The 16,920-nt window shown below is 36.5% G+C and overlaps 2 protein-coding genes across 3 annotated transcripts; both read right to left on the bottom strand.

The window, feature by feature from the left end:
• Window positions 1-662: 662 nt before the first annotated feature.
• Window positions 663-1,661, bottom strand: LOC113690616 (fasciclin-like arabinogalactan protein 21). Its single transcript, XM_027208608.2, has 2 exons — window positions 883-1,661; window positions 663-783 (listed from the first exon to the last, which is right to left on the bottom strand). Exons 1-2 carry the CDS (start codon window positions 1,659-1,661, stop codon window positions 663-665), a joined length of 900 nt encoding a protein of 299 aa, XP_027064409.2.
• Window positions 1,662-2,330: 669 nt separating this feature from the next.
• LOC113690455 (disease resistance RPP13-like protein 4) lies at window positions 2,331-6,606 on the bottom strand. Of its 2 annotated transcripts, none has more exons than XM_027208362.2 (3): window positions 6,182-6,606; window positions 5,808-6,088; window positions 2,331-5,463 (listed from the first exon to the last, which is right to left on the bottom strand). In XM_027208362.2, exon 3 carries the CDS (start codon window positions 5,450-5,452, stop codon window positions 2,642-2,644), a length of 2,811 nt encoding a protein of 936 aa, XP_027064163.1. In that variant the 5' UTR covers window positions 5,453-5,463; window positions 5,808-6,088; window positions 6,182-6,606; the 3' UTR covers window positions 2,331-2,641. The 2 variants fall into 2 exon arrangements, with proteins under 2 accessions (XP_027064163.1, XP_027064162.1); XM_027208361.2 differs by having other exon boundaries at window positions 5,808-5,916.
• Between the last annotated feature and the right edge of the window lie 10,314 nt (window positions 6,607-16,920).

Here is a 16,920-nt window from a genome sequence, read left to right as displayed (position 1 = left end):
GAAACAACTTAGCACTTCAGATAGGACAAGTGAGAGTTTATAATCATCTTTGCTAAGTTATCAGCATAAAACCAACTTATGATATTCTTAACTTATCTCTCCAAATCCAAGCAATTGCTTCCTTATATTTGGTCAAAAAAAAACTCCTAGATTCTAGTCTTGTTCAGAAAGCTTAATACTCAAAAATGGGAACACCTGTCTTCTACTACATAGCATTCCGGATTAGGCTAATGCTTCGTAAAATCATCATTTCAAGATTCCGCATTGGTCAATTCTAGCTTTTCACGAACCTGTTTGGGTGCTTGCTAAAAATCTAGGACCAAAATGGGAACTGCAATAAGACTTCAAAGCATCTTTTTCCCACTTTTCACGTAGACCTTCTTCATCTGTTAATACCGTAGGGATTTGCTAAATATCTAATCTAGCAAAAGTTAAGCAGGTAATCTGTGAGAGGAAACAGCAATTGGCACAGAAAAGAATGCAAAATACACAAACTTCTGAGTCCTGGTTCAAGCCAAAAAAAAGAAAGAAAGAAAGAAAGAAAAGGCTTGCTACAGAAAAAAGAAAAGTAATAGCACTAATGTTAAATAAGTACTAAATCAATCTGAGAAAGCAAAAGTTGCAACTTTTGAATGCTATGATCCTGGAAAATTTCCCAAAAGCTATCTTGATGTATCAGAAATCTTCTCCATACCAAGAGCTCTAGAGATTCCGTGGATCACAACTTCTCTGGATGAGAAAATCTCTGCTTCTGTGATCTCTACCCCATCAATTGCCAGTGATCTTGCAGAATTGTTCATAGTAACTTCAAGACTTTCATCAGATAACAGAGTTTTGAGAGTCGATTTTTCAGGCAATAAGGCCTATTCTTTTTACGTAAACCTCTGCGGCAATACATGTAAGCTCACAACTCTATCTAGCAGTAGTGCTGAGAGTGCTATGAACGTGAAATATGGTGGAGCTAAGATGGTGACGGAGCTCAAATCAGCATACTCTTGAACAACCCCATCAACAACAGACCGCAATCCTTTCGCAAATTGGACAAATCCGTTAGCACTGAGAAACTGAATTATACTTGGCCATCGAACAAAGTCCTTTATCTCATTAGTACCGTTCAAACGATGACTCTGATCAAAATTTCCACAAGTGGGGGAGTGAATAAAGTTCCAATCTTGATCAATATGCTCACGAAGGTCTAATGATGAGAATGATCCGAGAACACCATGCACTGAAAAGGGGCCTCCAAGAAACACATCAGGATGAGAAATCATCACATCATTGACCTCAATTTCATGCTTTTCTTCATCCTTCTTTGTAATCTTGATGATCTTATCGTGAAGTAGAGTACTGAAGCAACTGTCTTCGGGTTTCTTGAATAATTCTTGTATGGGAAGCTTTACAGGGGAAGAGTGGCACTGGAGGAGTTGCTTCATTGCCCAAGGAGGTAGATGGCCTGAAATATTGGAAATGGAGGAATCTTGGATTGCAAAAATGGTGAATTCAGGGAAAACAAAGAGCTCAGTGGAGATTTGGAGAAGGGTGGCCATGACATTGAAACAATGAGCTCTTGAAGCTTTGGAAGCATTCAATGAGAGGCCTCTTTTGGAGGCTTGGATCAACGGAGATGAATTGTTGTTGGTGTCTTCATGCAGGTTTACCATGATTGCCACAATTGCAAGAACCACAGACATGCACAAGGGGAAGGGACAATGCCACCAATGTTAGCAAGAAGAATTTCTCATTTCCTGAGACAAATGAAGAGAATACTAGTGGAAAATTCTTGCTTTTCAATGTGCTTTTATCTGGGATTTTAGCAGCAGAATGAATGTAGCAATTTTCAGAAGAATCTTGCAGTTCACTGTTGGTTGTGTGTGTCCTGCTGTATTGTTAATTGTCCCCGGCGGGGGAAGGAGTAGAAATTAATCACAATTACAGGGTTAAATAAATCAAGATGCACCCTTCATGGCCTTTTAAATTGTATTTGGCTTTCCAAATTGAAATGCCCGTGAATACTCGAGTGATTAGTTTTTAATCCGTAACTAGATTTTAACTGATGAGATGTTTGTCTCTCTCTTTTTTTTTTTCCTTCCCTAAGATCCAGAGTTTAACTGATGAGATATTAGTCAGGTGACAATGATGTTCACTCTTGAACTCTCCCATTTCCCCTCCTCTATGTAAGACTTGGAGCCTTCTCATAGACCAAAATATATTTCTGTTCCTTTCCAAAACGTGAAATTCTAAAACCAATGAAATGGGCCATCATTTAGTTTATTTCTGTCGCTGCTGAAGTTGGATTGTCACTTATTATAGTAATGATTAAAACCACATCATCATGGAAAGGAAAAATCATAATTTGAAAGCACCAACTCCAACTTAGGCTTACATGATCAACATGGAAGAGAAAAAAGTAACAATTAGTAAATCAGTAAAGTTCAGCAAATACAAATACACTTCAAATCACTAACAAATGCCACAACATATTGTCCAAGAACTGGGATACAGATCACTTCAAACTTTGAAAATGCTTTCCCAAGATCGGACCATGTCATCTAGCTGCTTTCAATCTTCTTGACTGAAAAGTGAAAACATCTTCCGAAGCAAAACTTTTTTTCTTTTAGTCCCTGCATAGCTCCCCACAGACTTAACAAGGAAATGAAACCAGCAAGTTGCATTGGCAGACCTCCAGGTGTCTGATCTCAGGCATTACTGATTGCAATTCTTCCCATGACACCTCAAGTCTTTGGCAGAACTTTAAACACAACCCTTTGACATCCCATTTATATTCTTCATCTCCCCAAAATTCTTGGTTCATCTTTTCTATTCCTGAGTTCTCCACAGAAAGATACTGCAGTTGTTGAAGTGACCTGGGATTAATCCATGCTGGCGTAGTTTCTCCAAGATAATGCTTCAGATACAGTTCCTCAATGGAAGAAGGGGGTGACAATTTATTCAACTTGCTTAAAATGTTCTTATCTTTGCAATCACCTGCATTGATCGACAAAATCTTTAGTTTCTCTAGCTGTGCTAAGATCTCCAATTCCTGATCCTCAATAGTGCTGTCTTCAGTTATGTCTATCTGCAGGACACGAAGTTCAGTCACAGCCTTCAGCTCTGCAAGGTGGGAACCAGAAGCTTTCCCAGTACCAGCTATCTTAAATCCATACAGCTCCTGGAGTTTGGAAAGTTTCGAAAACCCTTGTGGTAGACACCGAAGACTTGGGCAATTACCAACATCCAAGATAATTAATCTTGGAAGGTTAATGATTGATGTGGGAAGCTTTTTGAGATCCTTACATTCTCCCAGAATCAGCACTTGGAGGCCCAATAATTTGCCGATTGAGTTTGGGACTTCAAGCAATTGTGCAACATCTCTGAGGCTCAAACAAACTAGGCGTTTAAGGGAAGTGATCCAGTCCCAAAGATCCTTCACAAAAACGTAGTCTAGTCTGGCATGTGAGAGGTCCAATACCCTGAGAGACTTGATTTTTGCCAACTCTGTTTTCCTATTGAAACCGATATAATGGGTTGTGGTTAGAAGTAATGCCCTGAGCTTTGAGTTTCCTCGAAGGGCAGATAACTTCGTCTCTTGGGTGACTCCAAGTCGACGGGAGCCTACATCAGCAATATGATTTCTATTTGCATCGAAGCTGCAGAAATCTTCTTCTCTTGCTATTTTAATTGTCAAATCTCGAACCATATCATGCACCTTGCAGGTATAGACGCTTCCATCATAATTTCTTCGCTGAGCTACTTCAACCAGGCACCGACTGATAAGCTCTGACAAACACTTGAGAGCTGATTCTGTCACAGTTTCTGTGCTATTGCCACTGACAAATCCTTCTCCTACCCACAAGCGAATCAGTTGGTCAGCATCCACTTCATAATTCTCAGGATAAATTAAGAAGCACAATATGCATGGCTTCAAGAAAGCAGGGAGCTCATCATAGCTTAGCTGCAGAGAGGCAATCACATGCCCATTACCCTCCGAACAATTATCTCCCATACTCGTTAACTTTTCATGAAAGGTCTCGCGGATCCTCCTCCACTTAATGGAAGACCTCTCCTCTGATGAGAGTAAACCACCGACGGTCTTGATTGCTAGGGGAAGGCCCCCACATTTTTTAACAATTTCTTTTCCTTCTTCAACTAACTTGGTGTTTTGTTCATCAACTTCAGACACGCGTGCAACTTTGCAAAACAATTTCCAGCTCTCTTCATCATTAAGATATCTGGGTTGATGAATTTGTGCATCCTGAACTCCCATATTCTTGACAACCGTCTTTATTCTTGATGTGATGATAATGCAGCTGTTGTGGCCCTCTTTCACGGGTAGCCCACCAGAGATCCGTTCCCACCAACCATCATCAGTGCTCCAAACATCATCCAGGACAATCAGGTATGCTTTGTCTGAAAGCAATCCATGAATTGTACTCAGCATGTCGCCTTTAGGGGATCCGCTGCCATCTGCATTGAGTTGCTTCAACATGCTTTTCATGATTTCGTCCTCTTTGACAGGTTGAGAAAATGAAACCCAAATTTTCTCCTGGAAGCGTCTCTTGAGGTTCACATCTCTGTAGATCATTTTTGCAAGGGTGGTTTTACCCAAACCCCCCAGCCCCACAATTGCAAGATGCAGCAGCGGTTCATTCTGACCAAGAATCCAGCCCCTTACTTTCGCCGCATCTTCTTTTAGGCCGACGACTTCAGATTGGTTGATAACCGGCGCAGTCCAACGCCTCACTGTGTCATTGCCATTTTGACTACTTGGACGCTGACTTGGGGTGTAATAAGACTTCAAGTTATCACGCGTACGTTTAATTCGGGTGTTGATTTCTGTCAGCTTCTTTCCTGTTTGATAGCGAAAATATATTTCAGAGAGATATAAAAAGAAGCCCGAAGCCCCCTTCATTTTTCGGTAATCGTCTCGAATCTTGGAATCGAGAACCAAATCATCTGCTTCATAAATTAGTTCCCTTAGTACAGGCAAGACTGTCCTGACTGTTTCTCGATTCTCTTTGAGCTTGCTTGCTTCAGAAATGAAAACCTGCATAATCTTGAGCTCTTCCTCCAAAATTCTGAACCGAGTTGGAAATTGAAGGGCATATTGGCCTTGGTCCTGGTTTGCAAGAGCTAATTCTTTCACCAGTTCTTGAGCTACCGCACTCACTAGTGCACCCTTAAGGCCAACATTTGAGCTGCGGTGCTTGATGAGATTGGAGCCACTAATGTAGTTAGTGGCTTGGAGATTTTGATGGTAGGTAAAAGAATCTCCAACTAGTGAGCTGGAGATGTTGAAAGATGAAGCTGAGTGAGAGGGGTCAGAGAAATTAAAAGAGGGTGATTCTGATACTGTAGAAATATCGCTGGGAGTCCTTTGAGCACTGAGCAGGAGGTCCTCCCTGCGAAGGGTGGCTCGAACAAGCCTTTCCCAATTGTCATAAATTGCAGACATCTCTGATCAATCTGGGAGTAGTACATTAACAAGCATATTATTTGAACGCATATATATTTGTCTAGCTGCTTTAACTTAAGAAGACTAATAATACAGATTTCTTGCGAAGTTTAAACATGTGTCCGAACTGTTTATTTTACTTCTTTTTTTTTTTTTTGAGTCATTACCTAGTTTTATGCGCCCTTGCATTTTAACTCCTATTGGGTCTTAAGAAATTCACACTCACCAACAGGAAAAACTTCACAATGACTAATCATAGTTCTTCATTCCCTTTTCTAGTACTACGATAGACTTCCATTTTCAGCTTTTGAAAAGCAAAACATGCCATATTTCAGGAATAGGGTAAAGTTGTTACCGGAGTTACGGTGTTTTATCCCACTGAATATAGAACGTTTCAGTTGTCAAACAATCGTGGCCTGACCACAGGAACCACCTCCCAAGGTTGTTAACCTGTCCAATGGATACTGAAGTACAAGAAATCAAATCAAAACATCATTGATATATAATCATCCTGTAAATCTGGCACGCCTTTCCATATTAGAAGAAGGTCCATGTCAAGGCATTAACAGCATGTATTCTTCAAGATCTTGAGAATAAATTGGAGAAAGGAAGCATTCCTACTTAGTCTCTTACATCCTTAGTTCATGTACAGAACAAAAAATTCAGATTAAATGAGAAGAAGCAGTCAGAACCATAACTATTACAGATATTACAGAAGCGTGAACTTACCACAGAGTACAGATCAATATCTCCAAGGAATGGTATGCTGATCACCTATGTGCTGCTTCAAACAAGCTGTTGGAATATCCTGGACTATCTTGTCAGTGGAGCCTATTTTATCTTGTATATGCAATTTCTGAAACTAGACGAAGATCGTTTATAGGTTTATGATTCAGGATTCCCAGTGGTGAAATTCCCTTTGCAGTACTGTGAATGAACAGACATGATTTTGTTGTTTTAGCTGGTATTTTCTCATAACAATATTAACTTCACGTAGAACAAGACTCTCTATTCAGTCATCATAATAGGTCAATTTCCTTTACGAGATGCTTTTTCTATCCATGAGATTAAAAGACAAAAGCATGTCTCCCACTAACGACTTGCTTTCCAAAAGTTCAGGTCTAGCCCTGAATTTTCCCCAAAGGGAATAAGAAAGTGACAAGAAACATCAGTCTTCATCACAACAATTATTCGGAAAATAGAGCTGAGATATTTCAATGAGAAAGTTTGGACCATTAGACAATCATCAACTTTGGCTCTGGTCCTATCCAAGCAAGCTGTCTTGCAATGACAACAGTAAGTGTAAGACTGACTTCACACGGAACAAATGAAAGTTCATGGTGATTGTATGCTTAATAATGCACGTTTGATCGACCCAAACTGGCACTCGAGTTATACCTCCACATTTCCGAGTAAATTTTCAAAAAGTGAAAATTTATAAAATTAATTCCCAAAAGGTGGTGTTTTAGAGCCTCTTCCTAGAAGGATTAAAAAGGCATTCTCATTGTTTCCTTAGAAAGATGTATTCACACAATGAGTTGTTTCCTTAGAAGAGAGTAATCACACAATGCATTGTTTAGAGTAAAATTAATGCAATTCTCGTACCCAAACTTAGACATCGAGCAATTTTGGTACCCAAACTTTAGACGAAAGTAAATTTGGTACCTGATGTATACTAACATTTGGTATTTTTCACGAGTTTTTTCAAATTCCTACTGAAAAAAATCATTTGCTACCACGTGCCTGACAATGAAATTGTAAAAAGTTCTAATAAATAACTAAAATACGTATTAACTCGGTGGCCTGTTTAAGGACTAATAGAATATGTAAGTGACACATTTAAAAAGAAAATAACTTATGCCATAAAAATACCCAATTGAGCTAATAATCATACACGCTTAAAACTTCCCTCTCCTCTCCATACCCTCTAATAAAAAAGAAAAAAAAAAAACCTTGATACCCTTATTTCAATCGAGCCTTTATGGATTCAACCAAGATATCATAAGAAAAAATTTACGAAATTTTCACATGTAAGAGTTTCAAACAACAATTTGAAGATCCTTCAACTAGGTATAAGCGTAAAATCTTTTTCCCAATTTTGTTGTCGAGCACGTGACAACATGTGATTTTTTTTTTATTGAAGATTTGAAAAAAAAAGAAAAGAAAAGAAAAGAAAAGCCTGTCAAGAGTACCAAATGTGCTTAAATATTATAACATTAGGTAGTAGATTGGCTTTTATCCAAAATTTGGATACTAGAATTGTTCAAAGGTTAAAGTTTAGATACCAAAAATATATTTTACTCTTGTTTAAAAGACACATTTTGTTTCGGAATTTTCACAATTTTGGAATTTTCCTTCAAAATTATCACTATTTTAAAATTTACTCCCACAAAAACTTGCTTATTAGGCAAATTGCCAACGTATGTTTCAGGCCAAAAATAGCGTGAGGGCCTTTTGAACCTCGGCTGAAGATGTTCTATTTTTAGCGCAAGAAATCTACATTGCAGTACAAGAAAACATCTATGGAAACTGGAAAGCGCGAAATAATGAATCGATGGTTCAAGCATATGGACAAACACCTCACAGGCATTAAATCAAAGCGTCAATACGAATGTTAAAATCTTGAATTTTCAGTTATTTTGAGACACGAGTATGATTGCAATGTAGCCCAAAACGCAGTTAATTACGGCCCAGACCGGATGATTGAAAAGTTCAACCCACTGCTGCCGCGAAGGCGTGAAAAGCAAAGGCAATCGCGTTTGGATCACAGGAACCAATCACGATAGAAAGGCAAGAAAGAGGTTCAAGAACCACGGCTTTGTAGGACAAAATAAAAAATCCATTACTGCCGTGTGTTAAGATCCAGACTCGCACTGCATGCAATTCATTATTTGATTTGGTAAAAAACAAAAAAAAATGCAATTCTTTATCTTAACAATGACCAAAAGCATACATAGAAAAGAAAATTCCTGGGTGCGTTCTGCTAAGAGATTATTTGAAACATTATTTGAAATAATTATTATAGCACTATAATATAATGTATGCGAAATAAAAATGATTGAAAAGAAAAAAGTTGATTAAAAATGTGTATATGAGACAAAAACATAGTTAGGAAGATATGAAGTTGACTTGAAGACGTGTTTTTTATGCAGTAAAATAATATTTGAGAAAATTTTGGACCGCATGGATTACCTGTTTATAGAAGTGTTTATGAAATACGTTACTGCAACTTTTTATATTAAAAACTTGAAAAATTATTCAAAACATCTCTCACATTTTGTCAAATGAATTTTTTCATCATTCACTTTTAAATGTTAATTTTATGCTCCTTACAAATTTAAAGTCAGCAAAATTTGATCTCAATCTAGGTTTTCAACCACTTTTTAATATAAAACCACTACATCACTCACTTGTTACTATTTTTTAGGTATAAAAAAGGTCAGATACCACTTTTTTAGGGGAAAATGAATACGAATTGGGTCAAATTTTACTTTTTTTTTAGGAAAATGGATATAGTTTGGATCATATTACACTTTTTTAAAGGAAAAATAAATATAGATTAAGTCATTTGTTTAACAAAAAATGGCATCTAATCCTTTAATCTTTAAAAAAATGATCATGTGTAAGTCACATGATGGATTCAAGGTAAAAAAAATGGTTGTAAACATAGGTTGAAACTAAATTTTGCTGACTTTAATTTGTAAGAGATGCAAAAGTAACATTTTAAAAGTGAAGAATGAAAATTTTCATTTGGAAAAAAATGTGAAAAACATTTTGAACAACAACTTTCCTTAAAAACTTTCACTCTATAAATGTATTTTGAGATATTTTTAGAATTTAAAAACTTTATTGAGATTTTTTTTTAAAAAAAAAAATTATCCTTCCTAACACAGCCATCCACCATCTCTCTCCACCCACTCTCCTAGCAATACCACCCCCCACCTCTACTCCCCTTTCTTAGTAGCACAATCTTGCACTGCTACTCCCCATCTCCTTAGTTTTCCCTTTTCTCTTTGCCTTCCCTCCTCCTCTCTCCTCTCTCTTTCTCTTTCCTTTCTTTCCCCTCCTTCCTCCCTTCACCTTCCTTGTACCCCTTCCCCTTCTTTACGCAACCAAATCTTATCCTCTTAACCAGATTTGGACAATGTGATTTCTTTTCTTTCCTCCCCCATCCTTTTCCCTTCCTCCCCTCCCCTCTCCTCCTCTCCTCTTTCCCTACCTCCTCTCTCTCCAGCCTCGTCTCCAACCTCCCAGTAACTAGATTGGTCCTAAAGACAGAAGGGAGAGGAGGAGAAGAGAGAAAGAAAGGGGAAGAGAGAAGAAGAATAAAAGGAAAGAGAGAAAAAAAGGAAAAGAAGAAGGGGATAGTAGCAACAGAAGGTGGGAAGTAATGGCAAGAGTGGTGGTAGGGGAAAAAAGGATGATATTTTATTTTTATTTATTTTTCTTTTTATAGATATAAGGTAAGTTGTATTTAGGAATTTTTGTGTTATTAGGAGTATTTTTTTTTATTAGCATTATTGTAAATTTGCATTTGAAATACAAATTTTTTACGACAACAGGAATCCATATGCAAAGTCAAGCTATCCAAACATAATTTCTATAGTAATTTTATCTATCTCAATTAAGATGTAATTTCCCTTACATAAACAAACCAAGCAACTATTTTTTTGGATAAAACAGAAGTCAGTATTATTAATAAATTAGTTGAAAATCTTCTAGTATGATTTGGTGCACTAATGACAGAAAGTACATAGAACATGTCACGGATATATCTGATCTGAAATAAATTATTAGATTTAATAGAGTTACAAAATAAGAAAGGCTACACTATGAATCACAAACCATTAAATCTAACCAATTGCATAAGCTACTCTATAAATATATGTACATGTCTATTCTCTCATAGCTACTGTCCAACTGATTTAAGTTCAAAACTAATGCTAAGATCTGACAAAAAAGTCTAATAAATTCCAAATCTAACATATAGATCTGAAAGAACATTTAAATCTGAGGAAAATAATAAAAAACTAAACAAAACCTCCACTAAAATAGTCTATGAGAGAAGAAATTCTCACTAATAAATATTAGGAGAGACAAAATTCTCACTAGAATACTCTATGAAAGACTTTATTAATCATAAAATAAAAATATAGGAAGACGAAAAGAGACCTTAGTTTGAGACCAAAATCCCCTCCAATACAGGAAGGTGGAAAGAAGGTTGAGAATAGAAAAAAAATAGAGAGAACAAATAGGTAGAGAGAGAATTACAAATCAAGTTTCTTGAACTAGAAATTAACAAACTGAGCAACTTGAGTTCGTATAAAATTGACCAACTTCAAACTTGAGCTTGATTAAGGTTTTATGTGTTGTTGAGCTTAAGTGTTATCAAGTTTGAGTTCAATCTTGAGCTTACTTCAACTTTTAGGAATTTGATGAGTTTGAACTTGAGCTCTTATAGCTTGAGATAGGGTTCAATTAGTGTTTTAATGTGGCTAAAATTCACATCCGTTCCCCTTTATGCTCATCTTTTTAATTTAATGTGAAAATGTCTTAATATCGAATACATGTAAATTTTGATTCCCAGCTAGTAATTAAAAGAACCAAACTTTTAAGTTTTCAATTAAATGAACATTACACGAAAGTACACGCAAAATATGTTCCAAGAATTGTTTTAAAATGTTACACTGAATTACCTTTTCATCTCTTACATAAGTACTTTGATTAGTTCAATATTTGATAGAACGACGACAAAATTTGCAGGCTCAAGGCCCTCCAACCCAAAATGTATATGGGTATAGAACGAGGACAAAACTTCCATAGCATCACAAGATATATTACACGTGCTTGATGTATAATTGTATGCTACGAGTGAAACATGAAACATAACTATTGGATGGTCATCAAGCCATTTTTGGAACCTGCTGTTAACTTTAGGTGAGACATGTAACATTCTTCTGTCAGCCTCTAGAAAACAATTTTGAAAGTTGGTTTAATGGCAGCGCATGTATATATCAAGATTCATTTTTTGCATACCAATATATACCTCCAAAGTGAAGACCCTCTAACAAATTAACACTTGTTTTCTCCCTCTCTCTCTATTATTAGGTTTAGTGTTCGAATTCTGGACCTAATCGTTGGGGATGGAAAGGCTATGGGGAGACGTGGGAGGGTAGAAAAAAAAGTTTTTAAAAGAAACTTGTCTTCCCTGAAAAAAGAAAATTTGTTATCCCTAAGAACGGAAAGATTACCACTTGTTATTTATGGCCGGTTAGAGTTAGTTCCTAGTATTCCATAAACTGTCTCTCCGAGTATCAACTGTTAGAGAATCATATTTGATGATTTCTATTATGAATTTTGGATGTTTTGTTGAGAAAAGTGTGAAAGTTGTGGTCTTTGGCCAATCTTAATACGATTGTAAAACAGATTCCAAGAAATGTGCAAATCTTAAACAAGGCCTATAAATGACATTGCTGTGACTCCTCTTTGCAAAATCCTTTCATTTATTTACGACTAAATGATTTGAAAGGAACTTAAATTTTGGAAAGTTAAAAATAAAAAAAGGAAAAGATGGAACGAAATAATTTGCAAATAAAAAAGAAGAGAAAAAGAAAAGCTGTGCTACCTGATTGAAGCGAAAGAAAATTTATCCAAGGATCAATATATATTTTTCAGGACCCATAGAAAAGCTGCATAAATCAAGGCTCCTTAGTGGCTAGATGTCATGAAATACGGACAAGGGGCACGGTGCAACCGTCCCGGACGGTTTTGCCCATTTTCAACTGCGCGTAACTTTCTTTATACATCGCGTAACTTTTTTTGCACATAGCGTAACTTTAGAGCAAATTTTTGTAGGTCCCACACATGACGTGAAAATCGAGTTACAACTTGTGATCTCAGCCGCACAAATTTTTGAGACCAGATCATGGCCATTAACCGTTCAGGGACGGTCATACTGATGACCGTCCCTGCCCCATTTCCCATGAAATACACCAACAACTCATCCTTGAATAGTTTTTCTAAGTGATCCTGTGAAAAGTCAAAATGCTTTTTTTCTTTTTTTGTCATTTATGATCACGTGTTCTTCAAATTTTGGCATTAGCATTTTCCGAGTTTTTCCTCTAGTAGAATATTAGCTGCTCACCCATGTGTTTATGGATTCTTGGGGCTTGGGTTAAGCATATAGTTGATTGTTCTTTTTTTAATTGAGCGTTGAAATGCTTATAATCTCTCTTTATAGGTTAGCAAAACAACATAACCACTACTCTTTGGGGCAGGGTGAACCTAGATATAGGGCAGGAACGATTATACGGTATATTAATTTAATAATAGGCTGTAGAACACACCTAACTATTTATAAAATTTCATAATAGAGACACAATTATTACATATAAAATTCACATTATCACTAATAGAAAATCACACCAATATTATAAAGTTACATAAGTAGTTAAATGTGTCTTATAACTGGCTGAAATGACAGTGTTTGGATAGAGTATTATTTGAAATATTATTTGAAATAATTATTGTAACACTTTTTTGTGATGTAATGTATGTGAGATAAAAAAAATAATTGAGCATGTAAAAAAATGAATTAAAAAATATATTTATGATGCAAACGAAATATTATTTGAAATAATTTAGCAATCCCAACACACTCAATATATTATTCATGAATGATTGTTGTGACAACGTTCCTACTCTCTACCTGGTGAACCAGAGGACCCCGGACATGAATGGTTGCTTCTGCAATCGTTTCTGAAAGTTACGTGCATTTGCACACGACGTAATTCTGTTTGCGTATGGTGTAATTTACTTTAAATAACATGTAATTCTAGAATAAAATTTTATAAGTCTCACGCATGTTGTTAAAAATTAGATACAAAATGAAATTTAAACCTTATAATTTTTTTTGACCAAATCTTAACCATGAACTGTCAAGAACGGTTGCAGATACGAAATGAAATCTTGGCAGTTCATGCAACCGTTCCTGCCCCTCTTCCCCATACTACAACAATCCGTTCCTACTCTCTGCCTGGTGAACCTAGTTCTGTGTCAGCGTGTCAGATCTATATCTTTTGTTGCTTAGAAGCCTTGGAGGAGTTGCTGTTACCATTTGGCACCACATTTGACACCTGTGGGGGTGGCAAGTGAGGAATAGGAGGACCTTCGGTAATTCTGCTTACTATAATGCTTTGTTTCTTGACCCAAAGTTCCACGAATCCAGGCGAATTAAAAATTGGGGTTTGATTTTAAATGTTTACTAAGATGCCTAGGGACACACGTTAGGAGAATTTTTAGTGTTAATTTCCTAATAAAAATAAAATTAATTTAAAAAGTGTCTAAATACGGGATGGATGTGTATATGTGCATGTAAATAGTTAGTTAGATCTAAATTATGATATAATGAATAAATGTTTGAGACAGCTGTTAAAACAAATCTTTTTACTATTATTACTATTATTTGCAAAGAAAGATAGGGGAAAATAAAATTGAATTTGTACCTTACTATATACATAAAATGTGGAATTTGGAATTTGGAATTTTGTGCTTTTTCTTTCCTTTTTTTTCGTAATGACGCATCTAATCTAGTATAATCCTCTCTAGCCTATTCTAAGAGAGGTGACCCAACTGAGTCGAGAAAACCACCAAGGACTGAGTCGAGAAAACCACCAAGGACTGAACCACTATTAGACCATACAGATGTATGAATGTACCATGCAATCATACTAATTTAGAAGAAACCGCATATAATGACACATTAATAAGAGATAATATTTGAACCATTGACCTCCCACCCTTACAATATATGTGATGGCCAACTCCTACAGATGGGAGGAAATTGGTTTGGAATTTTGTGCTTTTTGTTTTTTTTTTTTTTTGCAAACGACCATTATTGTATAACCTATCTATCCTAGACTACAAAGAAGGAAGAGTTTAAAGAGACTTTGTGTTAGAGGCTAGTAGTTACGCAGACCTTACTAGATCAAAAGAATATTTTGACACAATTCTAGAATTTTTTTTGCTACAGGTGACCTACAGGCCAAGCTGGTCTTAAAACCCACCTTGGTGGCAAATGAGCCTAGCTCAATGGTTTGGAATTTTGTGCTTTGGAGGGCAGACAATTGAGAATCTTCAAATCTAATTCCGCTCTTCTCGGAGATTTCCCACCTATTACGGCACAATCCACGGCTTCCGTGTCAATTGATGAAACTTCAAATCTTATGAGAGAGGGAGAAGAAGGAAAAAGGAGAGTTCTTGAAAATCGAAACACATGTAAATACAACCATTTCTAAACCACGCAGGTAAATAAACAAAGAGCAATGATAAAAGAGAATATTAAGCTAGAAAGCTTTTATATTTGTTGTGCAGAATTAACAACTAAGAATCTATTATTATTGATAATTGCACTTCCAATATCCTCAATTTGTACATAACCAAACTGAAAGCCCATCATCAAAAGTATGAAAAAATAAATCAAATCCCTCACCAAAACATTACTATAAAATCTCAGCGTATCATTCTTCTGGTCTCTAATATTCACACCTATTCTCTGTTCTCTGGCTAGTAAAATTATGGAGTAATGAGAATACACATTCATGCGTAATATATATACTCTGAAACTCCAAAAGTTGAAGTGAAAATTACTAAGTTATTGCTTAATGTTTTTCACCATCTGAAGATGATTCCTTTCTGGTGACCCGAATGTAGCAATAAACAGCAGCAAAAACAGCAGCCACAAGTCCACCGATAATGACACCACCACCAGCAACAGACTTATCAGTTGAATGATGCTTAGACATCTTTCTAACTACAACTTGATCAGGAGCTTCAGCAGCCGTTTCCTCTGTTAATCCACCTTCTTCTTTTGAATGATCAGCTGCCCCATTGTCAACGGCTGGTGGATCAGCTATGCTTCTCTCCATTTTTGCTGACAAATGGACCAGTTCTTGGACCTTCAGCTCTGATCTAGCAGCCATAGATTGTACCATGAAAATCCCAGACAGGATCAAGAAAGCGAAAAAAAATTTACCCATGAGCCGTTGAGATGGTTGGAGATAATGGGATATCTATTCTTCCTTCTCGTAGTGTAAAGCTGAAATGGTTTTAGTACAACGTGAGGCCTCCTATTTGGGCACTGTAAAAGATGGAGAAGTAAGGTTGTATGAGCTCTGAGATGGGAGGACTGAGGAGGGTTTATATTGTTACGAGGAAATAGAGAGAGTAGGGTGTTTGGTCAGAGATCTATGAGCTGTAAGTAGGCCGGGGGATAGATACAAGGCAGTTTATTGAAAGAGAACTTAGTGTACAGATGCTTGTGAGCTGTGAAGATCCGCGTGGTTTGAAAGCTTGAAGCTTAGGGGAAAGTTCAGAATTGAGTTCACTTGAGTAGGACTGGTCCATGGGTCAATTAGGATTCCTGTTTTATAGTACTTTAATTGCATTAATTAATGTATGCAAGGATTAGAGTAGTTTGTTGTGACTTTTGAGGGACCGTTGGGGTGGGGTCTTGATGAATTGAAGATTGATATTATAAGGTTTCTCCAAATAAGTTTTTCTTTTCAATTTTCATTGGAGAATATTGCCTATGCTCTTGTGAAAATTTCTGTTCAATCTAGAGATTCTCTTAAATATTACTACATTTGTATCCCTATTGTTAGGTGTAACCGTACTCTTAATTGGATCAAAATATGGTTCATCTTGATGGTTAGGACTTAGGATTGATTGACGTGTATGGTCATATTTAGAATACACAGTAATTTTGGGATGCACAACAAGGGGAGGGGTAGGATTGATAGTGCAAATATTTTAGGACAACGTACAATCTAAAACATATTATAATTTATGACAAATAACTTGTACAATTTTGCAAAGAACATAGTGCATAGGTGTTATTAATTAGGGCTTGCCCCAATAATCAAGACAAAATTCTTAGGTTGTGTTTGGATTGCATTTTTCATCATTTTTCATAGAAAAATTACTGTAGCGATTTGATATATGTGAGGGAAAAAAGTGATAGGAAAATGTGATCACGGAAAACGACAATATTTTCCGACGGAAACAAGCAATCCAAATAAGGCCTAAGAGGCCGTGGAGAGGGATGGGAGGAATTACTGAAAAAAAAAAAAAAGAAGACCCATATATGCAAGTTGGATGAGAACAACACAAATTTGGTCATATGTAATTTGGCCAAGAGAATACTTTCAAGAATTTTCAAGACCCATATCAATTGCGAAATTTTGTTGAGCAAAAAAGTATTCAATCAAAATACATTCAAGAATGTGTGCCGAGACACTATTAGACACACCAAGAGCCCATCTGACTGTGGACAGCTGTATGGACTGGATCCAATCGGACAAGGATGACAATAAAACAGAGTATTGAAATCTTTGGATGTGTGAAAACATCGGATGGACCATAAAGGAGATGCCCGAGTGAAGACCGACCGGTCAGAGCTAAACTGGAGT

This window comes from Coffea arabica, chromosome 5e (genome assembly GCF_036785885.1).
Source record: "Coffea arabica cultivar ET-39 chromosome 5e, Coffea Arabica ET-39 HiFi, whole genome shotgun sequence".
Lineage (NCBI taxonomy): Eukaryota > Viridiplantae > Streptophyta > Magnoliopsida > Gentianales > Rubiaceae > Coffea > Coffea arabica.
Note: the sequence above shows the minus strand (reverse complement) of the source record. Positions and strands in the feature narration are given on the sequence as shown.